A 19,073-nucleotide genomic window follows, 5' to 3' on the forward strand; every position below is an offset into this window, starting at 1 on the left:
CTAGTTCTTCTTCTTCTCTGCGTTGGTCTGCCCCTGGGGAACGGGCTTCGTAAAGAACACGGGGTCGGCGTAGCATCTCAGGGCCAACGCCACGGGTATTGCAAGGTACAATACATTCAGGACGACGACCGGCCACCATTTGTCCGCCGGGACGCGGTAAGTGAACGGAGTGCGGGAGTGGAGGGACGCTCCGATGTGGCACCACTGGCTCTGGAAGTGGAGGAGGAGGGACCAGTAATCCATTACCAACGGACACGCACCGTTTTCTTTTCCTTGACATGCAGCCGTTCACTTCGAATGGACCACATTTCACCCTTAAAGCAGTCACATGTAGCCTTCAAAAAGTTAATCCAAAGCCTTCATTACTAATGTTCTTATTTGGAATAAGATAATAATTACCTGGGCTATGGCCCCAGCAAAGAATATGGTCCAGTCCAGCATCCAGCTGCATCCAGGTGTCCACAGACCATAGAGGAAGACCACCAGCAGCGGCAGGGCATAGAAGAAATACACCAGCATCTACAACAGTGAGACAGATTAGGTAGGATCATGATTAATTGACTGATTGATTAAAGTATCAACGTATCCGTACACCGGGCCCAAACAGCCTCATGCGGGCGTGTCAAAACACCCACCGTGACCTTGGGAAAGCCGACGGGGTCCTTGAGGTAGGGCTCAAACTGGTAGACGTAAGTGAAGCAGGCGTCGAGTGGGCAGTCCAGCACCGCCTGCGAGGGAGAAGGTAAAGTACGTAAGTCTCCAGCTCATCGTTTTAGCCCTGATCAATGCGGTGATGCAAGAGAATTAAAAAGACTTTCCAGTGTGTTTACTTACAAAGCCCCTGAACACCGTGAAGGTCACGGCTCCCAGCAACGTAAGGGACAAAATGAGGTCAATGGGCCGAGACAGCAAGTGTTTCTTCTGCGCCGCGGCAACCTGGTTATATAGATATTCCCCTTTATTAGTTCCAAACACACAAACACTTCATCATTAACGGATCATTAAAATCCGTGAAGATAGATGTTACTGCTTTTTATGCACCTTGTCTGCCGTAATGATCGGCATGTCTCTCGGCCTACCGAACAGCAGGAAAGCCGCCCAAAATGGCACCAGGAAGAAGGGGGCGTTCCTCCAAAAGGCAGGACGAATGTTAGTCCCGTGTTTACCTGGACAAATAAGATTTAGCGTCGGTGCCAAGTAAGGCCGTCGACAGAAGAGGCGATAATCCGAAGAGGAGAGAAAAAAAAAAAAAAAAGAAAATGTACGCATGGATTAATGCAGCTCTCACCAATGACAACTCCAGGGATTACAACCAGCTGGTGGGCAATGGAGGACCCTGCCCACAGCAGCCCCAGACTACGATAGGACTTCCTGTTCGGAAAGAAAAATAGGTTTCACCAAACACCTCACGAAAAACAACCTCAGCGTTAGGGACAACAACAGAATAAAAGAAGGCTTTATGCTTACCCCCGGAACATGCGGTGGATCATTGTGAGGAAGAGGACAAAGTGGACCACACCTTCCCAGTAGCACATCAGCACAGCATAGGCGGTGCTCAGATGGGGCTCTCCCTGGATAGACACATTCAATCATAACATTTTTCTATTGATATTGCACTTTTCTAAAAACACATGCTAAAAGGTTTTATACACAATATAATTCCAAGGTTTGAAAAGTAAATATACAGTATAGGCCTAGGTGGTCTGTTTTTTTTTTTTTTTAACAGCAATATAATACAGAAGTCAGTAAATGTGCTATTTATAGCAAGTAATACGTTTATGGGAAAAGGAGAACTTACCATCTTCAGGTAAAACCCCATGAAGCCGTAGATGAAGCCATCCTGCTCCAAGGAATTGGTGAGCCCCACCAAACAGGTGAAGGAGAACACTGCAAACACTAGAAGACAAAGATATCATCTATTTTTTTTAATATTTAAGCTTTTTTTTTTTTTTGCACTGTACTGATGATGTCGTTACAAACGAATATTTTTTGTGGGTCAGTGTTTACCATAGAACAAGGGGTCCACACTCTTCTTGTGCCTCACGATGAGGAAGAGGACGAGCAGTAAAGATCCCAGGACGACCATTCCCATTCCCAGAATTAGCAAAGGTCTGAGGAAGGCATTCAAGTGGCAATCCATAAGTTCGTTTTGTTTAAGGAAAATCCCATATTGGAGTTTGTATTTTTTTGCTGGAAACTTCGAACAAAAAGGCATTCGATGCATCTGCGTTATGCATGTTATCCGCCAAAGAATTTGATAGTCACAAATAACAGCACGCTTTGATGAAAAAACATCCTCACCACCTCAAGCAACCAAATAATAATAATAATAACAACAACAACAACAACAACAACAACAACAACAAATAATAACTGAATAATCAGAAAAACAGTTGTGACGAATTTGACTGTCTTAAACGCGGATGTTAGTGGCGGAAAAACAAACGTTTTTAATGGAGTTACGGGACTTGCGGTGCAATCCACCCAACACACGATCGTGTGGATCACACTTTAATTGATCATATACATTCATCAGCTCAACTATGGCCAATTCAAAAACGTTTTTATTTTACAAGCTTTACAACCTTCCATTACATCCACCAACTATAAATAGAGAGACAGGTGAATCACTAACACAGTTCCACTGCATGCACTTGAGAGCAAATACTTGAAAGGCCCTACATTTAAAAATGCATGTATATATTTTCACCATTTCAAAGTTAAAGAGTTAATTCAAAGGCTCGGCCACAACTGCATAGCTGTGGCATGTGGCTTTACTGAAATGATTCCTGAAAAGACGCGCACTCACTCCTGCAGCGCCGGGGTGCTGTTCATGGCGTACAGGACTCCGGGGGCCGACAGAGAGAGCAGAAAGACCCACGCTTCGACGGGGGGCCTCATCTTTGGATCCACACAGAAGCAGAGCTCGGGCGGAATCGGAACGGATATCTAAATGTTAAAAAAAAACACGCACATGAGAGCCAACACCCTTAACCCCACGGCCCCACCGTCTTCGCCTCCGTGACAAGTGAGACGTGGAACCGCGACCCCGGGGCCGCCTTGAGTCACGTTTCAAAGTTCACCCGCGTGGGCACGCGTGGGAGTCCGTGCTGCGTTGAAGTTGCGGCCCGAGCTCGGAAAATACGCATCCCCCGTTGGGAAACTGCGCAGGAACCCGCGCTGGAGTGGAAATTCCGAGTTGGAATTGTCGTTACCGAGAGTAAACGATAAATCGATAAATACGACGTCAAACCTGACGTCAGATCAACATGGCGGCACACGTGGTTAACGGTGAACAAAGATCCCTTCCCAGTTGTTTCTTTATTATTATTATTATTATTATTATTATCTATCTATCTATCTATCTATCTATCTATCTATCTATCTATCTATCTATCTATCTATCTATCTATCTATCTATCTATCTATCTATCTATCTATCTATCTATCCATCCATCCATCTATCTATCTAGTTACAAATGTTAAGTTTCACAACCTGTTTATTTGTATAATTCAAAAAACAGGTCGAATAAAGGCAGTAATAATCTAGGTAAAACAACGTACATTTATGTTTGCCACAAAATATTTTAAATTTGTTTGGTTGTTGGTATAATTTTATGATAAACATGATGCTGTTGGTGTTACAGTTGCAGTTGAGAAGTTACAGAAAAGTTGATATTGTTTTCATTTTAGTCTAGTTGAGATTGCCAGCCGGTGGTGAAGCTAGTTGATGTGAAAGGGGTCAGGGGTCACTGCCAATCTACAAAATATCCATATGTACCACTGCCTGCTTTCAGTTTTGTGCTTAATCTTTCAGGACACTTATAGTTTGGCATAGACACTGCTTATCATTTTGTGTATTGAAATGTTCTCTAACCCACTGTCTCTGCGGTTGACCAAGAACCATCTGTCCTGTTGAGTGTAAGATTAAGAATTTCTCCGCCTGTCTCCTGTCTCCTGTCCTGATTAAATTCTGGATTATATCTGAGATGGAGGGAGAACATCAAGTCTGGAACAACGATTACATTGTTTTTTTGTTTTGTTTTTTTTCGTCTGGGCTTTCCATATTTAGGTTTGATCTTAACTCCAAATGCCTTGTTTTTACAGGGGTTTTTTTTTCTCTCCTCAGCTTGTCTTACCTATCACCTCGATATCCCAGTCATGATAAATACCCAACTTGGTTTGGTCCTCATTGGGAAACGTGCACATTATTTCATGTTTGTAGGGAGGCTCGAGGCACATACATGAAGTAAATCTAACGCCACATTATCTTCCGCGGGCCTCGTATTGAGAGCAACTGAAGAGGATTATACTGCTGAAGCCACACTTATGATTACCAGAGAGAGAGAGACAGAGAGAGAGAGACAGAGAGAGAGATATAGAGGTAGAGGGGAGGGGTGACATGCGGGCCGTAGTGCGTAAGTACGAGTAGGGAGAGAGAGGTGATTCACTCCAACACATGTACTGACCGTCTTTCGGTGGCGAATATTCAAGAGGAGGGCGCCCACCCACTCTGCCAGCATGCTGCACCCCTTAATGATCGGCATCGTTACCTTCAACACTTCCATGACTCTCCTCTACTGGACCTTCCTCATCGGCGATGTCTACTTCAAGTGGCTGTCAGAGGGAGATGACAAGCCCAAGCAGACCGTCAATCCGGCCTGAAGAGATCGCAACATTATGGGACAAAACGACTATAGAACTGTGTGAGGTTTTAATTTAGGTGCTAGTCGGTGAGGACAGGACAGCTTATAGTGCTTTGCCGTCTGATTTTGAGATTCAATTTTTTTTTCTTCGTCTTCGTTTTCTCTTCTTGGCTTGATTTAAGAACACTGAGAACCGCCTTCCTATTTTTACCGAACGGAAGGGAACCTGCAAATGAATGGTCAATAATTCATGCCAAAAGGTAACGCACTCAATGCAAATGAATGAATGGCTGATGTATTGTCTACGAATATATTCATTTAGTTCTTGGAAAGTTTTGCCAACATTGGGCATCTGCTCACATTTCACCACACTCCGGCGCCAATATCTACTGTGTAATATTAAAATTATGGCCGGTCCATTTTGCTGCTAGATGTGTGCTGCTGACTCAGTCGAAAAGGCTTTGCTGGTGACAGGGGCATGTCTCAGCGAAATCTCTTCACGGATTACAAGAGAACACCTTGAGCACACAAAACAGTGGCACCTTACCTCCTCTGGCGTCCTGTGAACCAGTTAGAGACCTCAGACTGCTCGTTCTTTATTTTCTTTTTTTTTTGCTTCAAAGCCTCATCCTAGACCCTGAATTTCCCATAGCTTTCAGCCTCTGCACAGAATGCCGCACAACTTCTATTACGGTTTGCATCCTGTGTCTTGGTTCATTCTCATCTTCAACGTCAGTATCACCATGGCAGAATGGGCCTTCCTGCTCTCTGAATATTTGAAAGCTAAGGAAAGGGATAAAGAAACTGCATAAACCGGGATGAAGCAGCGGCACTGAATTTTCCTGTTGAAATTATCCTTTTGCTCGGATGACCCCGCGGTAGAATTTGCATCCTGTATCGATGATGGTGGGTCATTTTCCAGTGACGGAGGAGCTCCGTTTTTGGCCATATTCTCCTGTTTTGATGACCTTAACCCATTTTCTGTCTTTCTGCGGTTATTTACAGAACTCCTGGCATACTACAGGTCCAACTTGGGAAATTTGGTTTCACGCAACAAAGCGGAAAGTTCACAGCCAAGGTTGGTCAGTGATTTAAGTGGAAATTTCTCTCACCCTTTAATATGCAATGTTTTTAGATTTCAAAAATAGTGACACCACATTAACCATTACAATTGTTTGTTCATATACACACACATACACATACTGTACATATATATATATACACACACACACACACACACACACACACACACACACACACACACACACACACACACACTATATATATATATATATATATGATGCAAAATAAATAAGAGCTGGACTGTGCATATGACCTGGCCACAGAGGACCTTAAGCCTCTTGGGCATATTACTGTTCAACTCTCCCCTCTCATATCGCTAATCCTCACAGATGTAAAGCTGATATGTCCCCCCACAATCCTATTAACGCTGTCCTATATACATCCCACCCACTTGTCTCACACTCCTCAAACACTCAAGGAAAGTAGACCAAGAACCCTCCCGGAAAGACACGGCGGCGGAATGTCAGGATTTAGGTCTAGACAAAAGAATTGGCACACATAGAATTAAAAAAAAAAAATCTGATTTTATTTGGAGCGGGGCACATTACATCAGTTCCTTTGGCTGTGTCTTTTAAAAGTTCTTCTGTCTTGAAATAGTCCCATACCCTTCAGCGTGAAGTTACTCAGTCAGATACAGTAGTTAGTCCCTTTTACAGAGTGACAAAGCACATGATATATCAACATAGATTGCACAATTGCATCGCAATATCACACAGGTCCTAGTGACGAGCCAGCATCGGCAATCGGAAGGGGACTCAGCTGCAGGAGATTGAGATAGTCAGCCCAGTCTTTAAAAGCTGCGGTGGTTTCACCTCACTCCTTCTCTTTCCTGACAGCAAGGTTGTTTTTGTTCTACCTGCCCCAGGTTCCATCTCTACCCCGCAACCGACAAGAGATTTGTTATGACGGCGCCCAATCGAACAAGTCTGTTATTTAACCAAAAATCAAAACTTTCTCTTGCCCCCTTCCAGTTGCCCCTGCTGACTCTCCCCACCTGCAGATGGCGCCAAAACCACTCCCCACTACCACAGTTACCTACTAACCAAAATGCATTATTATAAGGAGACTGAACAATACCATATATTTCAAAGTGTCCGGTGGGGACTCTACATCCCTTTGTCCGATGCTCCTCTGTCACCCTCTTTTCCAAAGCGTTCACAGTGCCATACAGGAGTTTGAAAACATTTAGTCTACAAGAAAATCCAAACCAGGCCCTAAAGTCACATCCGCTTCTTTCGTCCGTCATTCTAAGCGATTCAACATTTACCAACTCTTCCCCAAGCTATGGACCAGCCAGCAACATCCTCCCTGGACTCCTCCCCAAAAGGAGCCCTGCTGGGGCACCTCGCCCAGCTGGTGTTCCAACACCGCCAGCTCCTCCAGCTGTCCAAAGCCGAGGAGGAGGGTCCTTATTTTGTGGACTATACACCACCCGCTAGAGACGCCATAACACTGCCGCGCTACGTCGTGTACATCCTGGTCGGCGTGATCCTTGTCCTCATGGCGACTTACGCCATAGTGGGACACCTGATAAACGATCTGACGCACGACCTCGCAGGTAACCCCCGAAGCCGGCGTCGCATCATTGAGCCATCGCACCTTTGGTCTCTGCTCCTTCCCACCACATCAGACATTTTCGTATCCCGGGTTCTGCTTTCCGCGTTCGACCCTGTGGTGTGTCCTAAACCCGTGCGTTCCCTTGGAAGTTCTCGAGCACCTGTCTGTTTTTCCCTCCATTTCAGATTTAAATGTCTCTTGGGGATGTTTTTCCTTTATGCGTTTGCATCCTTGTCTGGACGGTTTGTCTGCAGGCCCTCATTTCCAGGATCCTTTCTGTTTTTCTTCGCCCGCCATATCCCAAACCAACCATGCACTGCATCAGTCACTAAAGTAAGAAGACCTTGTTTAAAAGGCTGTTGGAAAAAAAAAAAAGAAAAATGGCAGCCTGTTATAACCCGTCCTCTCGTTTTCTCTCCCGTTGTTTTTTTATTTGTTTATTGGTTCCACCCCAACACAGACTGCATTCTTGGTCCGAAACCAATGGAAGACGATATTGAAGACGGGGGAGCGGAGATAGAGGAGCGACGGGTCAGCATCTCTGGAGAGGCGGTGGAGAACACTGGGAGGATGGTTAGGCAGGAGAGAGAGGGACTGCTGCCTGGGTTTCACCAGGGGACAGGAAGCTGCTCTACCCCGCCACTACGCAGTGCCATGGCTCCTTACCGCGGAGAGAAGAGGGCATCCACCCACAACGTCACCTTCACCTGCCCGGCTACCCCTTACGTCACCTCGCTCTAAGTTTGGAAGACATTAGGAAACTTCTAGAATCATCTTTCCGCCCCACTAAACCTAAATACAAAACTAGATGTCCCATCGGTGTTGTTATTGCTTTTTAAAGTTATTATTTATTATTATTATTTATAATTATTATTATTTCCATGCTTACATGGAAATATTGCTGAACAAATAAAGTTTGTATTGGCTTTTGCTTGGGTAGTTTGCATGAATAAAATTAATCTTGCGTTATCTTTAAGTCGACATACAATACAGTATTTCATAACACTTTGATTTAATTTCTTCTTTTTGATATTATTATTATTATTGAAATAACCAATACATCTGATGTATGTTTCACATTATTACGGTGGACATAAAACATGTTAATTATTTTATACACCTGTTTAATTGAAGGTTCTTGAAATAACTCACTGTTACAACCACAATAAAAAACCTTGTTTGTCAACGCACGTATGTCGCTGTATTTTTTATTCAAAGTGAATGAAAAATTTGTCGTAATATGTTCTGAGCAAAGATCTTGAGACTGAGAGTATATACAGTATGACCTTCAACTCAGCCAATTCCAGAAATTCAAGTCTTCAAACATCTTGCATGGTTACCCCATCCAAATAGCAAAGAAACTCATTTGTTCAAACCCAACTTCAGATTTCTAACCAATACGGCTCCTGTGAAAGATATTGTGCTCTAAGATAACGTGCATTGGAGTAACGTTTATGAAGTCCAGGTACAGCAGCTTTGTTATTTTCTGACAATGGACTGAGCTTTTCTCCAGTGAAGAACGGAACAATAGAAATGTGTCATTCATCTGTCATTCATCTGTCTGCTTATTTTAATCCCGTTCTACCTGTGGCTAATGCCAGCCAGGTGTAAAGGTACGACTAAGCTTGTATCAGGGCCAATAACCCGATTTATAAATTCCACGGATTAAATCAGACACAAGTGCACCCCTGATGTTATCTACACCGTTGCCTTTCTCCTTAATTGCGGCGACGTAACAGACACGTTTTGGCCTGATCTAAATCTATTTTAATACACACCTTTGCGGCAGAGGTGTCTCGTCAATCGACGGAAAGGCAGTTGTTGGAGAATAATATATCCTCGAGGACCACCCAGTTGTTCCGTTGTAGAAAACCTGTTTCAATCAATTACTCTACTCTGTTGATTGAACAATTAAAACCTGTTTTGATCAATTACTCTATTCTGTTGGTCAATTCAAGTATGATAACTATTAAGACCTATTTTAATCAATTACTAAACTTCTGTTGATCAATTCAAGTATAACAATTACCTTCGAGGTTCTCCGCGTGCTCGTTGATGGGTTGGAGCGTCAATCAGAGGACGTATCACGAATTTAGGAGTTAGTCATATTTATTGTCAGGCAGAATCAGAAAGTGCAGCAGGCTCAGTTCACGAAGTCTGAGCCCGGGCTCCAGGGGCCGAGCTCAGTCAAGTCTCGGCCAAGCCCGTGGAAAACCCTGGAAGCCCCGATCCTTCTTCCCTGGATCCTTATATAGTCTTATCTAAGCAAGTGGTCACAAAAGGACATATGGATCACAAAGAACTGACTCCAACCAGAGGCGACCAACATGAACAACATCTACGCAAACGGAAAAGTACAGGAACAACATGTGCGCGACTGGTCACAAAAGGACATTTCCAACCAGAGGCGCCATATTATTTCGAACACAGTGCAGACACATCCGTTGCAGGCGGGCTGTGGGCACCTACTCTCTTCCTCACTGATAAACCCCGCTCGCAGCTTTGTTTGCCCTTGTTTGACCTCAACGGGGCTTGCCCAAGCCGCTGGTAATCTGGCTTCCGTCTGCATGCGGTGGCTTTACAGCTCGGCAGGTAGGGAGAAGGTGGACAGAAAAACAAAACGTCGCCTCTGAAGCGGCAGAGATGTACGTACTTGTACTCGTGCTCGCGGAGCGTATAGCTGTCGTAGGTCGCCAGCGTAGTCAATAGGACGTTCGTGGTAATATTCTTCAGAGCCTTTCGTCTGTGGATTGAAGGATCCTCGAAGGTCAACTCACCTGCTGTATGTACAATGCCTTCTATCTGCATAGCTATCTGTCGATCTATCTATCCATCCATAATCTTGCTCTATATCTTCGTATCAATATACCTCTCTACATTCACTGTTGGGATGGCAGAGATGCTCTGTGGACCCTCTGCCCCACCTGCCTGCGTGTAGAGTGCTGAGGAGCCCGACGGGGGAGGCATGGACGTGCCGGAGGGGGGCCTGAACATCCGCTACCGAGAGGATGACGGGACGGTGTTCTTCGAGAGCTACATCCCTCCGTCCCGAGACGCCATCCACCTTCCTACCTACGTGCTCTACCTGCTGATAGCTACCTTCATTGTGCTGGGGGTTCTCTACGCCATCATCGGCCACCTCATCAAAGACCTCATCCATGACTGCGCAGGTACTTCACACTACGTTACTTATAACGAACGTCGCATTCCGCTCTGCTCTAATTTGTCCTTCTCCTCCTTTGCCTCCCATCGCATCTTCAATATTGTTTTGTTTTTGTCTTTGTTTTTTTCCAGACTGGCTGTTTGGGCAGCAGCCAGAGGAGGTGGTGGTGAACTTTTGCGAGGCGAAGGATAAGTTCATGGCGGACTGGTGCCCGGAGACGTCTCCCGAGCTGGAGGAGATGGCCCGGGCCGAGCAGATCAAGGTGGTCCTAGAGGGCAACGACAACCTCCCCGCCATCTTTATAATCTCCGATGGAACCGAGCAGGTCAAAACAGCACCCCGTGTGGCCTTTGGGAAGAGGACTTGAGAGCTGTGGATACTAAAGATAGAAAAGAAAGAGAAACAAGAGGGTTGCTGTTAAAGTGATGCTGATCTGTCTGATATATGCAGTGTTTCTCATCTCCGGCAGGGGTTCTTAACCTTTTTTTCTCCTCAGAGACCCCCTCAATGAATTTTATTCAATCTGATTAAAAAATGTTTTCATGTATTTATCAGCGGTTGAAGGTTGTTTTGGCTGAATTGGTTCTATTTTCATTGTAAGAGAGTTTACGTGGAAAACAACACATTAAAAAATATGGTCATGGCTTTTGTAACTATTTATATTTGCACTTATGTGGATTATTTTAAACGAATATTTGACTATGAGCAAACAAATCATCACGGCCTCACGACCCCCTCAGAAATCTCTGGCGACCCCCTGTGGGGGTCAGATCGGGAATCACTGATTTCGTGGATTAATGCTTACCAGTGCAGTGGCCTTATGGCGACATCTTGTGGATTTTAGGGGGGCGGCAGCTTTTATGCACTTTTTTGCCGTATTTCCTCTTTCTTTCATATTGTCGTCATTATCAAAAGTGCATAACTATGATAGATCATTTCTGCAAAATAAATGGCCCCAGAGTTCATCATAAATATTGGTGCAATGGAGATTCAGGCCTTAGTTGTCAGATTGCCCAGCTCTGCTCCTGTGCCCAGTCTTGTTAGTAGCCCTGTGACTGCAGAGGCCTTCCATTCCACTGAATAATCCAGCCCCAGGGATGCCCAGGCCAGAACAAATCTAATCCAGGCATCACAACACTAGGTTGGAACTGTATTGATATACTTTTCCTTTCCCTCGGGGGAGATACTGTAGCCAATCACACCTCAACAAGGATCCCCTAAGTGCATTACATCCTCAAATGAACTGAATGATTAACCCCATCGGCAGCTTTATGTGAGTGTTTCTGTGGTGTAACATTGTAGATACATCTAACAATGTGGGTCTTTTGTTCTAGTGGGGGATCTTTTAACCTAAAAGGCTTAATTTTTTCCCCCGCTATTTTATTTTAAGGCATTATTATAGGGTTGGCAAGGTACATTTTGGTTCTTCTCAGCACTTGCTGATTTTTTTTCTTTGCATAGAAAATGGGGTCAGGCCATCGATTAGTGTAGAAGTTGACAGCAATTAAGGTTTTTAAATGTGTATGAAGAGTGGATTTCAAGAGGTTATGGTGGGCAGTAGGCATTTTCCTTGACTGGTTCTTTTTTTCATAAAAAGAAAAGACTAAATAGATTGAATAGACAGCGTGATAAAAGCTTTTTGTAAAGTATTGAAATCAATGTTATTGTGTTTCGTATCTACGTTATCTGTACTGTTGCACACATTACATTCTTATTATCAGCAGAACATCTTTTTTTGCAAGTATTATAATTAAGTAATAATAATCTCATCGGTTTTTTTCGACCACTCCAAAATCTGTAGACAATGAGCAAGCACTTCCAATCATCTTTCAAAAAAGTCTCAGTGATAATACTTCAGTTGATGGGATGAAATATAAGAATAAGGTCGACATCAACCTGAGGGTGCTGTTACTTTTTATGCGAATTTTCAACCATATCGACAGTTTACTGATCACAATTGAAGGGAGGAAAAAAAATACGTTTGCACGGTTGCACGTGCACGTGCATTCTTGCAGGGATTGGCGGACCCGGCCACCAACAATGGAAACGTCATTTAGTAAAGCTCATTCCTAACGCAGATACTTTAAATGGCTGTGTCTTAAACTGGAAAAAAAATACCCCTTAAAAAATAGGATTTTTTTTTTTCTTCTTCTAATTAATCTCACGGTCAGCCACTCCCCCCCCCCCCCCTGCACCGCACCGCGGTGGGATGGTGTAGCAGAGCAGAGAGGGGGGGGGCTTTAAAGGGGCTCCATCCTGGTCGAACACCCCCGCCATCCCTGCTTCATTTTCAGGCGGGCATCTTCATCACACGGCCCCCCCCGGAAAACGCGTCGGGCTGGAGGTGCGGTCCACCACCCACCGCCGCCGCCGCCGCCGCGCACAGCTTCGGATCCCCGCGAACGCGGACAATGGGAAGCTGATCTCCAGGCAAGGGGCTCGCCCTCCGTTCGCCGGGCTACATGGACTGGAGCGCCGCGCCGGAGGCGACCTGGAGCCAGCCCGGGAGGTAAAGGCTGGAGGTGCCGTCGCCGCCCCCCCCCCCCCTCCTCCCCCCGCTGCAGACCGTAGCTTCATCCCGCGTGGAGCGTAGCGGAGCGATCACCGTGATCTTCAACGCGGGCGTGTTATTTCACCTCAATTTCACACCCCGGCAGCGGGCATCTCCGTCACACCAGGCCCGCACGCACGCACGCATGCACGGACGCATGCACGCACACCTAGTGGTCACCGTCGAACCGTAACGTTTTACACCTCTATCTAGGTCATTCCAGATATACTGTATGTGTTCGGTAATCGTCACCGTACGACGCTCCGCCAGGTTTTAACCGCGGATGGGGTTGAAGCGTCACAGCAGCAGGTTTTGCAAAAAGATAACGATGCAGAATGACGTTTTTGTACAACAGGCTCTTCGATAACTGTGATACATACTGCATTGACGGTGATGGTGTATAATAATAACAATAATAATAATAGCCTAATAATAATGATGATGGTAATAATACTAATAATAATAATTATAAAGACAACAACAATAATAATAACAATAATAATAATAATAATAATAATAATAATAATAATAATAATAATAATAATAATAATAATAATAATAATAATAACAATAATAATAATAATAATAATAATAATAATAATAATAGAACAAGGAAACAGTGATGGAATGTGCCACTGTGATAACATTCCCCCAACACAGCCAAGCACATATTGATTCAAGATTTTTTTGTCACATACATATACATACTTCCATACATATATGCAGTGAAATGTAATATATGCAGTGAAATGTAATGTATTGTTACCTTGATAAAAACACTTTTCCAACAACTGAATTATCATTTATTATTATTACAATTTTCATGCATGCTTATTATTATTTTTATTATTCTACTTTTTTTTTAAACCTGCATTGCCACATTAACATTACAGACGGGGTCTCTATTTATTCGTGGTCTGGTGACTTTATTTAATAAAAAAATGGAGATGGGCCTAGGCCTATACAGCTTCTAAAATCTGAGCTGCTGCTTTGTAAAATATTAAAGATCTCTGAGGTGTGTGCACAATAGAAGGGATACTGTGTTTCTGAGGGATGATTTCCATCCACTGTGCTGTAGACTGTTTACCCACTTCTAAACGTATGCACACAAGCAGCTGTCTGGACATATTTTCTGCCACAACTGTTTCAGAGACACACTAAGAATAGGAGGAATTGTTTTGTACCTAGTAGACAGTTGCCCGGTAGTATAGTCAACAGCTGGTGTAGTAGTAGTAGTAGTAGTAGCAGGAGTTGTAGTAGTGTTAGTATGTGTGTATGCATATACTGTATGTGGATTGTGGCTCAGTCAACTCTGATGGTTTTAGGACCACAATAAATACATGTTATTTTTTATCGGTGTATCATCTCGTCACTATTTTTGGTCGATTTGGAGAACTTGGGATCAGTTGAACTCTGAACCCGTCTCATCCAATTCTCCAATCCATCCATCCCCCTCTCCCCTGCTGGGACTCCTGATTGTTCCCACTCTCCCATAGAGTTGCTAATTAGATAATGTTGAGGTGGTGAAAGGCTTTGCTCCTCTTTGTAAACCCAAATTAAAACTTGCCCCAGCCTCAAAGTTGAGTCACTTGTTGTAGTATGTGATGCTGTATCTCTAAGAATCATCAGTACTAAGTATAGTATGCTGCTGCTGTAGGGGTTTAGTTATGGAATGTACAGCATTGGGCGTGTGTGTGTGTGTGTGTGTGCGTGTGTGCGTGTACGCGTGTGTGCGTGTGTGATGTTTTATTTACATTCCTTACAGCTTTCTTGCACTTGTATCTGGTTGAATATAGAAACGCTGTGCTCCGGCACTTAAATTTGAAGTTGCACCGATGGTCGATGTACGCTTCGATTGTTTCTAGCCTCTCATGTAAGTCGCTTTGGACAAAAGTGTCTGATCAATGAATGAATGTAAATGTGAAATGTAATGTGACTGAAGCCATCGTCTTCCCTCTGTGTCTCAGGGACAGTGCTGAGGATCCGGAGGCTTCATCCAAGTCCACAGGTCACATGACAGGTAGACCTTATCTGTCATTGAATCATAACGTGATATCTATAATTGTTTGAATACATAAATTAATCTGAATTTATTCATTTATTATTTATTCCTGTTTTACTGTATTTTATTTACAGATTTGTGTAGCAATGAAGCGGACAACTCCCCTCCTCTCCAGCTCCACACGCTCAAACAGTTTGAACAGGTAAATTGACTCTCTCCCTCTTAATTCTGGTATTCCATATGGAAGGCATAAGGTCGTTTAAAGTGATTGTCTTTTTAACATGTTCTTGTTCCTGCCAATGTGACGCGATAGCTGCTCTGCAGTGCCATCTAGTGGACAGATAGCTAGGCAGACAGACAGACAATCAGATAGACAGGCGGGCAGGCAGGCAGACAGACAGACAGACGGACAGATAGATCTGTTCTACATTATGTGTCTGGGTACAGTTTGGCCCACTTACCTATTTCACTACAGTCTCTGTAGTTTCTGGGCACTGAATCAAACACTCATATCAAGCACATATTTGTAGATTTAGTATCGAGTATCCTGTTCTTAGTCGGATCCTTAAAACAAAAATACCTAAATACACGTCCCCCCTGAGGCTTGGCCTCCCTAGCAGCTACAAGGCGCACTGTGCTGTGTGTCCAGCCCTCCTCTCTGAGAATAAATAAAAAGAGAAGAGTATCAATGAAGCGTCCCCTGATACTCCCTACTCATCGGACTGTCTCACCTCATTTACATTTCTAAACACTCTGCATTTCAAACAGTCCGATCACAGTGAAACGTAAGTGGTAAAAACTCACCACCAAAGCCTCTCTCGTAGTAAAGCTGAAGTTATTCTCTGCCTCAAAGCCTCTATGGATGCCGACTCGGGGCTCTCTCGTTTTGGTGCCTGTATTCAACACGCGAGCAGGCAGGACACGCTTGTGCGATGTTGCACACACACACACACGCGCGCGCACGCACACACACACACACACACACACACTCACACACACACATACACACACACACACACCGACGAATTCGCTCTACTGTGTGCAAGGACATGGCCGGCGGTCAACTCCTGTCCATCCCTGTACCGCGCTAATCACTGTTTAAAAACCCTCCGTGATGTCGCCGTCTCTGTTATCTGGGACCTCACACGCCGCGGCACCCAGCCTAACACCAAACCTTAATGGGACGCGCCCGCTGAAGCGATCAATAGATGGATGGCGTCACGTTGTGGCAGCCGCTGATTGGTTTTCCATCCCGTTTTCAAAGATCTCAGGAACGCAGCTTGAAGAATCATATAAAGGGAATGTTTTGATGGCTTGACGCCCTATTTAGGGTGCTTTACGGTGGAATATCCACAAGAATTGGGCATTTTGCGATAAAAGCTGAAGTACTTACCCAATTGCATACCATAATGTTATCATGCAATCTGATAACTGACCAGATAAAAGACTAGATTAAGACTAGGTTGTCTGTACTTTACATGGCAATATTGCTTTCATTTTTTTGTGCAAATGAAAAAGATAAATGCACCAATGGAAAGTTCACTCCGTGTATTGAGGTGTTTTATATCATAGCATGAAGGGAAGTTAGAGAATTTGTGCGTCCAGTGATCATGCCTCTTGTATTTTTGTTTTTGTATTTTTGTGAGTTTCTCGGGCCTTTAAAAGCCTTTAAAATCATCCCTCTTCAAAGGAAAATGGGCACAAAAAAAGGGTCTGTGGTGTTGTGGTATCTGACCTAACCAGCCTGAACACACTTTGGTTGTCCTCAAGACTCACAAAACCCGCTTTCCACAACATTCAAGCCTATTGGAGGGCCAAATTTGAAAAACGGCTGCCGTGGCCGATCGGTGGCCAAGTTCTCTTCGCCTCCAGTCTATATCTTTTAATAACATATAAACCTACATTTTTGAAAGGCCCAATTGTTGCGCCCCACTAAAAAAGTTTTCAACTTCATAGTCCTTCTGTCCCTCACTTTGATCGTTTCCTTTCTCCGGCGTGTTCTTCCCTGGGATAGCCAGGGATTCACTGTTCTGGGGGATTCAGGACACCTCCCTATTAATAGCACCATGGCTCCAAGTTCCAATGTCTGTCATTTCATCCTGCTTCTCCTCCTCGTCTGCTCATTGGCCCGCCCTTCTCTCCTTTTATTCACCCAGACCTGTTAGGTCTTTGTTTTTTGGGTGGGGTCGGCTGGGGGAGTCGGGTTGGGGGTTGGGGGGTGGGTGCATGGGTACATTGTGACGTTTATGGCATTTATATTGTGGGAGAGAAGAAGCAGTCTGTACTGTGATTGCATAAGAAGGAGCGCTGGCACGGACGCGTTCAGCTGTCGGGTCCGCGGGGGATAGTGTTCAGGGAAGGGACGTGAAGGTACAGTGAGGGGGATTGATTTAATGGATTTGAATAGTTTTACAGAGGGTAAACCACTGTAGTTGCACAGTGAGGAAATATCAGCGACTGCATATCAAAATCCGATACCGAGCCATGTCAATCATAGAAGACTGACTTGAGTTTCTGTTATTTAGACACGTAGAGACATGAGAGTTGTGTCGTGTGCGTCCATCGTTAAGTTATAATGAGCCCAAAAGTTGACTGTCCAGTGAAAGTAATGGATTGGGATGGCGGACTTGGCATGGACCATACTTTGGGTTTAGGGATTTAAATTACTGCCATATGTGCACACACACACACACACACACACACACACACACACACACAAACACCGCACCGGTGTCTGGTGTCCTTCTCTTATGTAAATGTGTGTTTCGTTGGCTGCCCTATGCGACCCCGAGGTGCGATGTCCCTTGGTATCTCAAGCGCCGTGAGTCCCCAAAGTCTAACCTCCCTGTCTGTCCCTCCCACCCTTTCCCACCCTCTTATTACTCCTCCTCTATCGCTCCTGGGCGGCTGGGATTCCAGGGATGTCTCCCTCGGTAAAATAAGCCCCCCCGTCCCGTTCGCCCGGACAGTCCGGAACACACCATGGAGCTCACATGGACACAGCTCTGACTCGCCCGGGCGGCAGAGTAGCCCTCTGCAACGCCCCATGCACTCCTTTATGTGTCTTTATGTGTGTGCGTGTGTGTGTGTGTGTATGAGATACAGTCAGTGTGTGCTTGTGTGTGTCTGAGGCTTGTATGAAGCACTTTGTGAAAATATATTTTGTTTTTTTTTGATGTGATACTACCGTAGGACTTGTAGCGCGGCACTATGCTCTCCTTCCCAAGGAGATGATCCCGTCTCCCCCGGGCCGACGGACGCGCGTGTGTGTCAACATCCTGAGAACACGCCCGCGGGACTAGGGAGACCGTCGACTTTCTGAACCCTTCACGGACATGACGTCGATGGACGGTGCACAGTGAAGCGGCCATGTCTAACGGTTACCGTACTCTGTCGCAGCACCTGAACGACCTGAAGAAGGAGAACTTCAGCCTCAAGCTCCGCATCTACTTCCTGGAGGAGAGGATCCAGCAGAAGTACGAGGAGAGCAGCGAAGATGTCTACCGCTCGGTGAGTTACGTGTCTGGCTACACACACATACACGCGCACCCAAACACACATACACGCACACACACACACACACACACACACACACACACACACACACACACACACACACACACCGATCGAAAACCATTGACTTATAGCTTTGTTGCCAGCATCCGGAACTTAGAAAGTCGTCAAAAATGTCCATGTTTGCCTCCTATCAGGCGTGATTGCAGGAGACTGCACTGTGGGTTTTATCTAGAGGGTCTGTTATTGAGCTACTTCCACTGTTTGTTACGCGGTGCGGACTCAGCTGTCCTGACGCCAATGTGGCTCAGGTGATACGGCCGTCCCCTTGTTTATGCTACCAAGTGTTTATTTTTGTCATGGGTGTAAGGTCTCATTTGCTGGGTTGAAAGACAATTTAAAAAAAAATTCTGTCACAGAGTCCACTGAGCGTGAATCTGTGTTTGCCTGAGTGTGTTTGTGTGTGTGTGTGTGTGTGTGTGTGTGTGTGTGTGTGTGTGTGTGTGTGTGTGTGTGTGTGTGTGTGTGTGTTTTGTGACTCAAAATCTCTGCGTTTGT

The 19,073-nt window shown here is 44.8% G+C and overlaps 2 protein-coding genes across 4 annotated transcripts in view; one reads left to right on the top strand and one right to left on the bottom strand.

Moving 5' to 3' along the window:
• On the bottom strand, window positions 1-2,901 carry tm6sf2a (transmembrane 6 superfamily member 2a; the record flags this gene model as incomplete). Its single annotated transcript, XM_080011128.1, has 10 exons — window positions 1-210; window positions 400-519; window positions 636-728; window positions 835-936; window positions 1,042-1,166; window positions 1,289-1,371; window positions 1,468-1,571; window positions 1,799-1,896; window positions 2,008-2,111; window positions 2,810-2,901. The coding sequence occupies 10 exons, from the start codon at window positions 2,899-2,901 to the stop codon at window positions 1-3; spliced, it is 1,131 nt and encodes a 376-aa protein (XP_079867254.1).
• A 15,080-nt stretch (window positions 2,902-17,981) lies between these two features.
• Window positions 17,982-19,073, top strand: part of LOC307238216 (myomegalin-like) — a 41,823-nt gene continuing 40,731 nt past the window's right edge. For all 3 annotated transcript variants that reach the window (XM_080011118.1, XM_080011120.1, XM_080011119.1), the window contains exon 1: window positions 17,982-18,512. In XM_080011118.1, coding sequence (XP_079867244.1) covers window positions 18,372-18,512 — 141 coding nt within the window. In that variant the 5' untranslated portion in view covers window positions 17,982-18,371. The remainder of the gene's footprint in view (window positions 18,513-19,073) is intronic.

This window comes from Zeus faber (genome assembly GCF_960531495.2).
Source record: "Zeus faber genome assembly, chromosome: 12".
Taxonomy (NCBI): domain Eukaryota; kingdom Metazoa; phylum Chordata; class Actinopteri; order Zeiformes; family Zeidae; genus Zeus; species Zeus faber.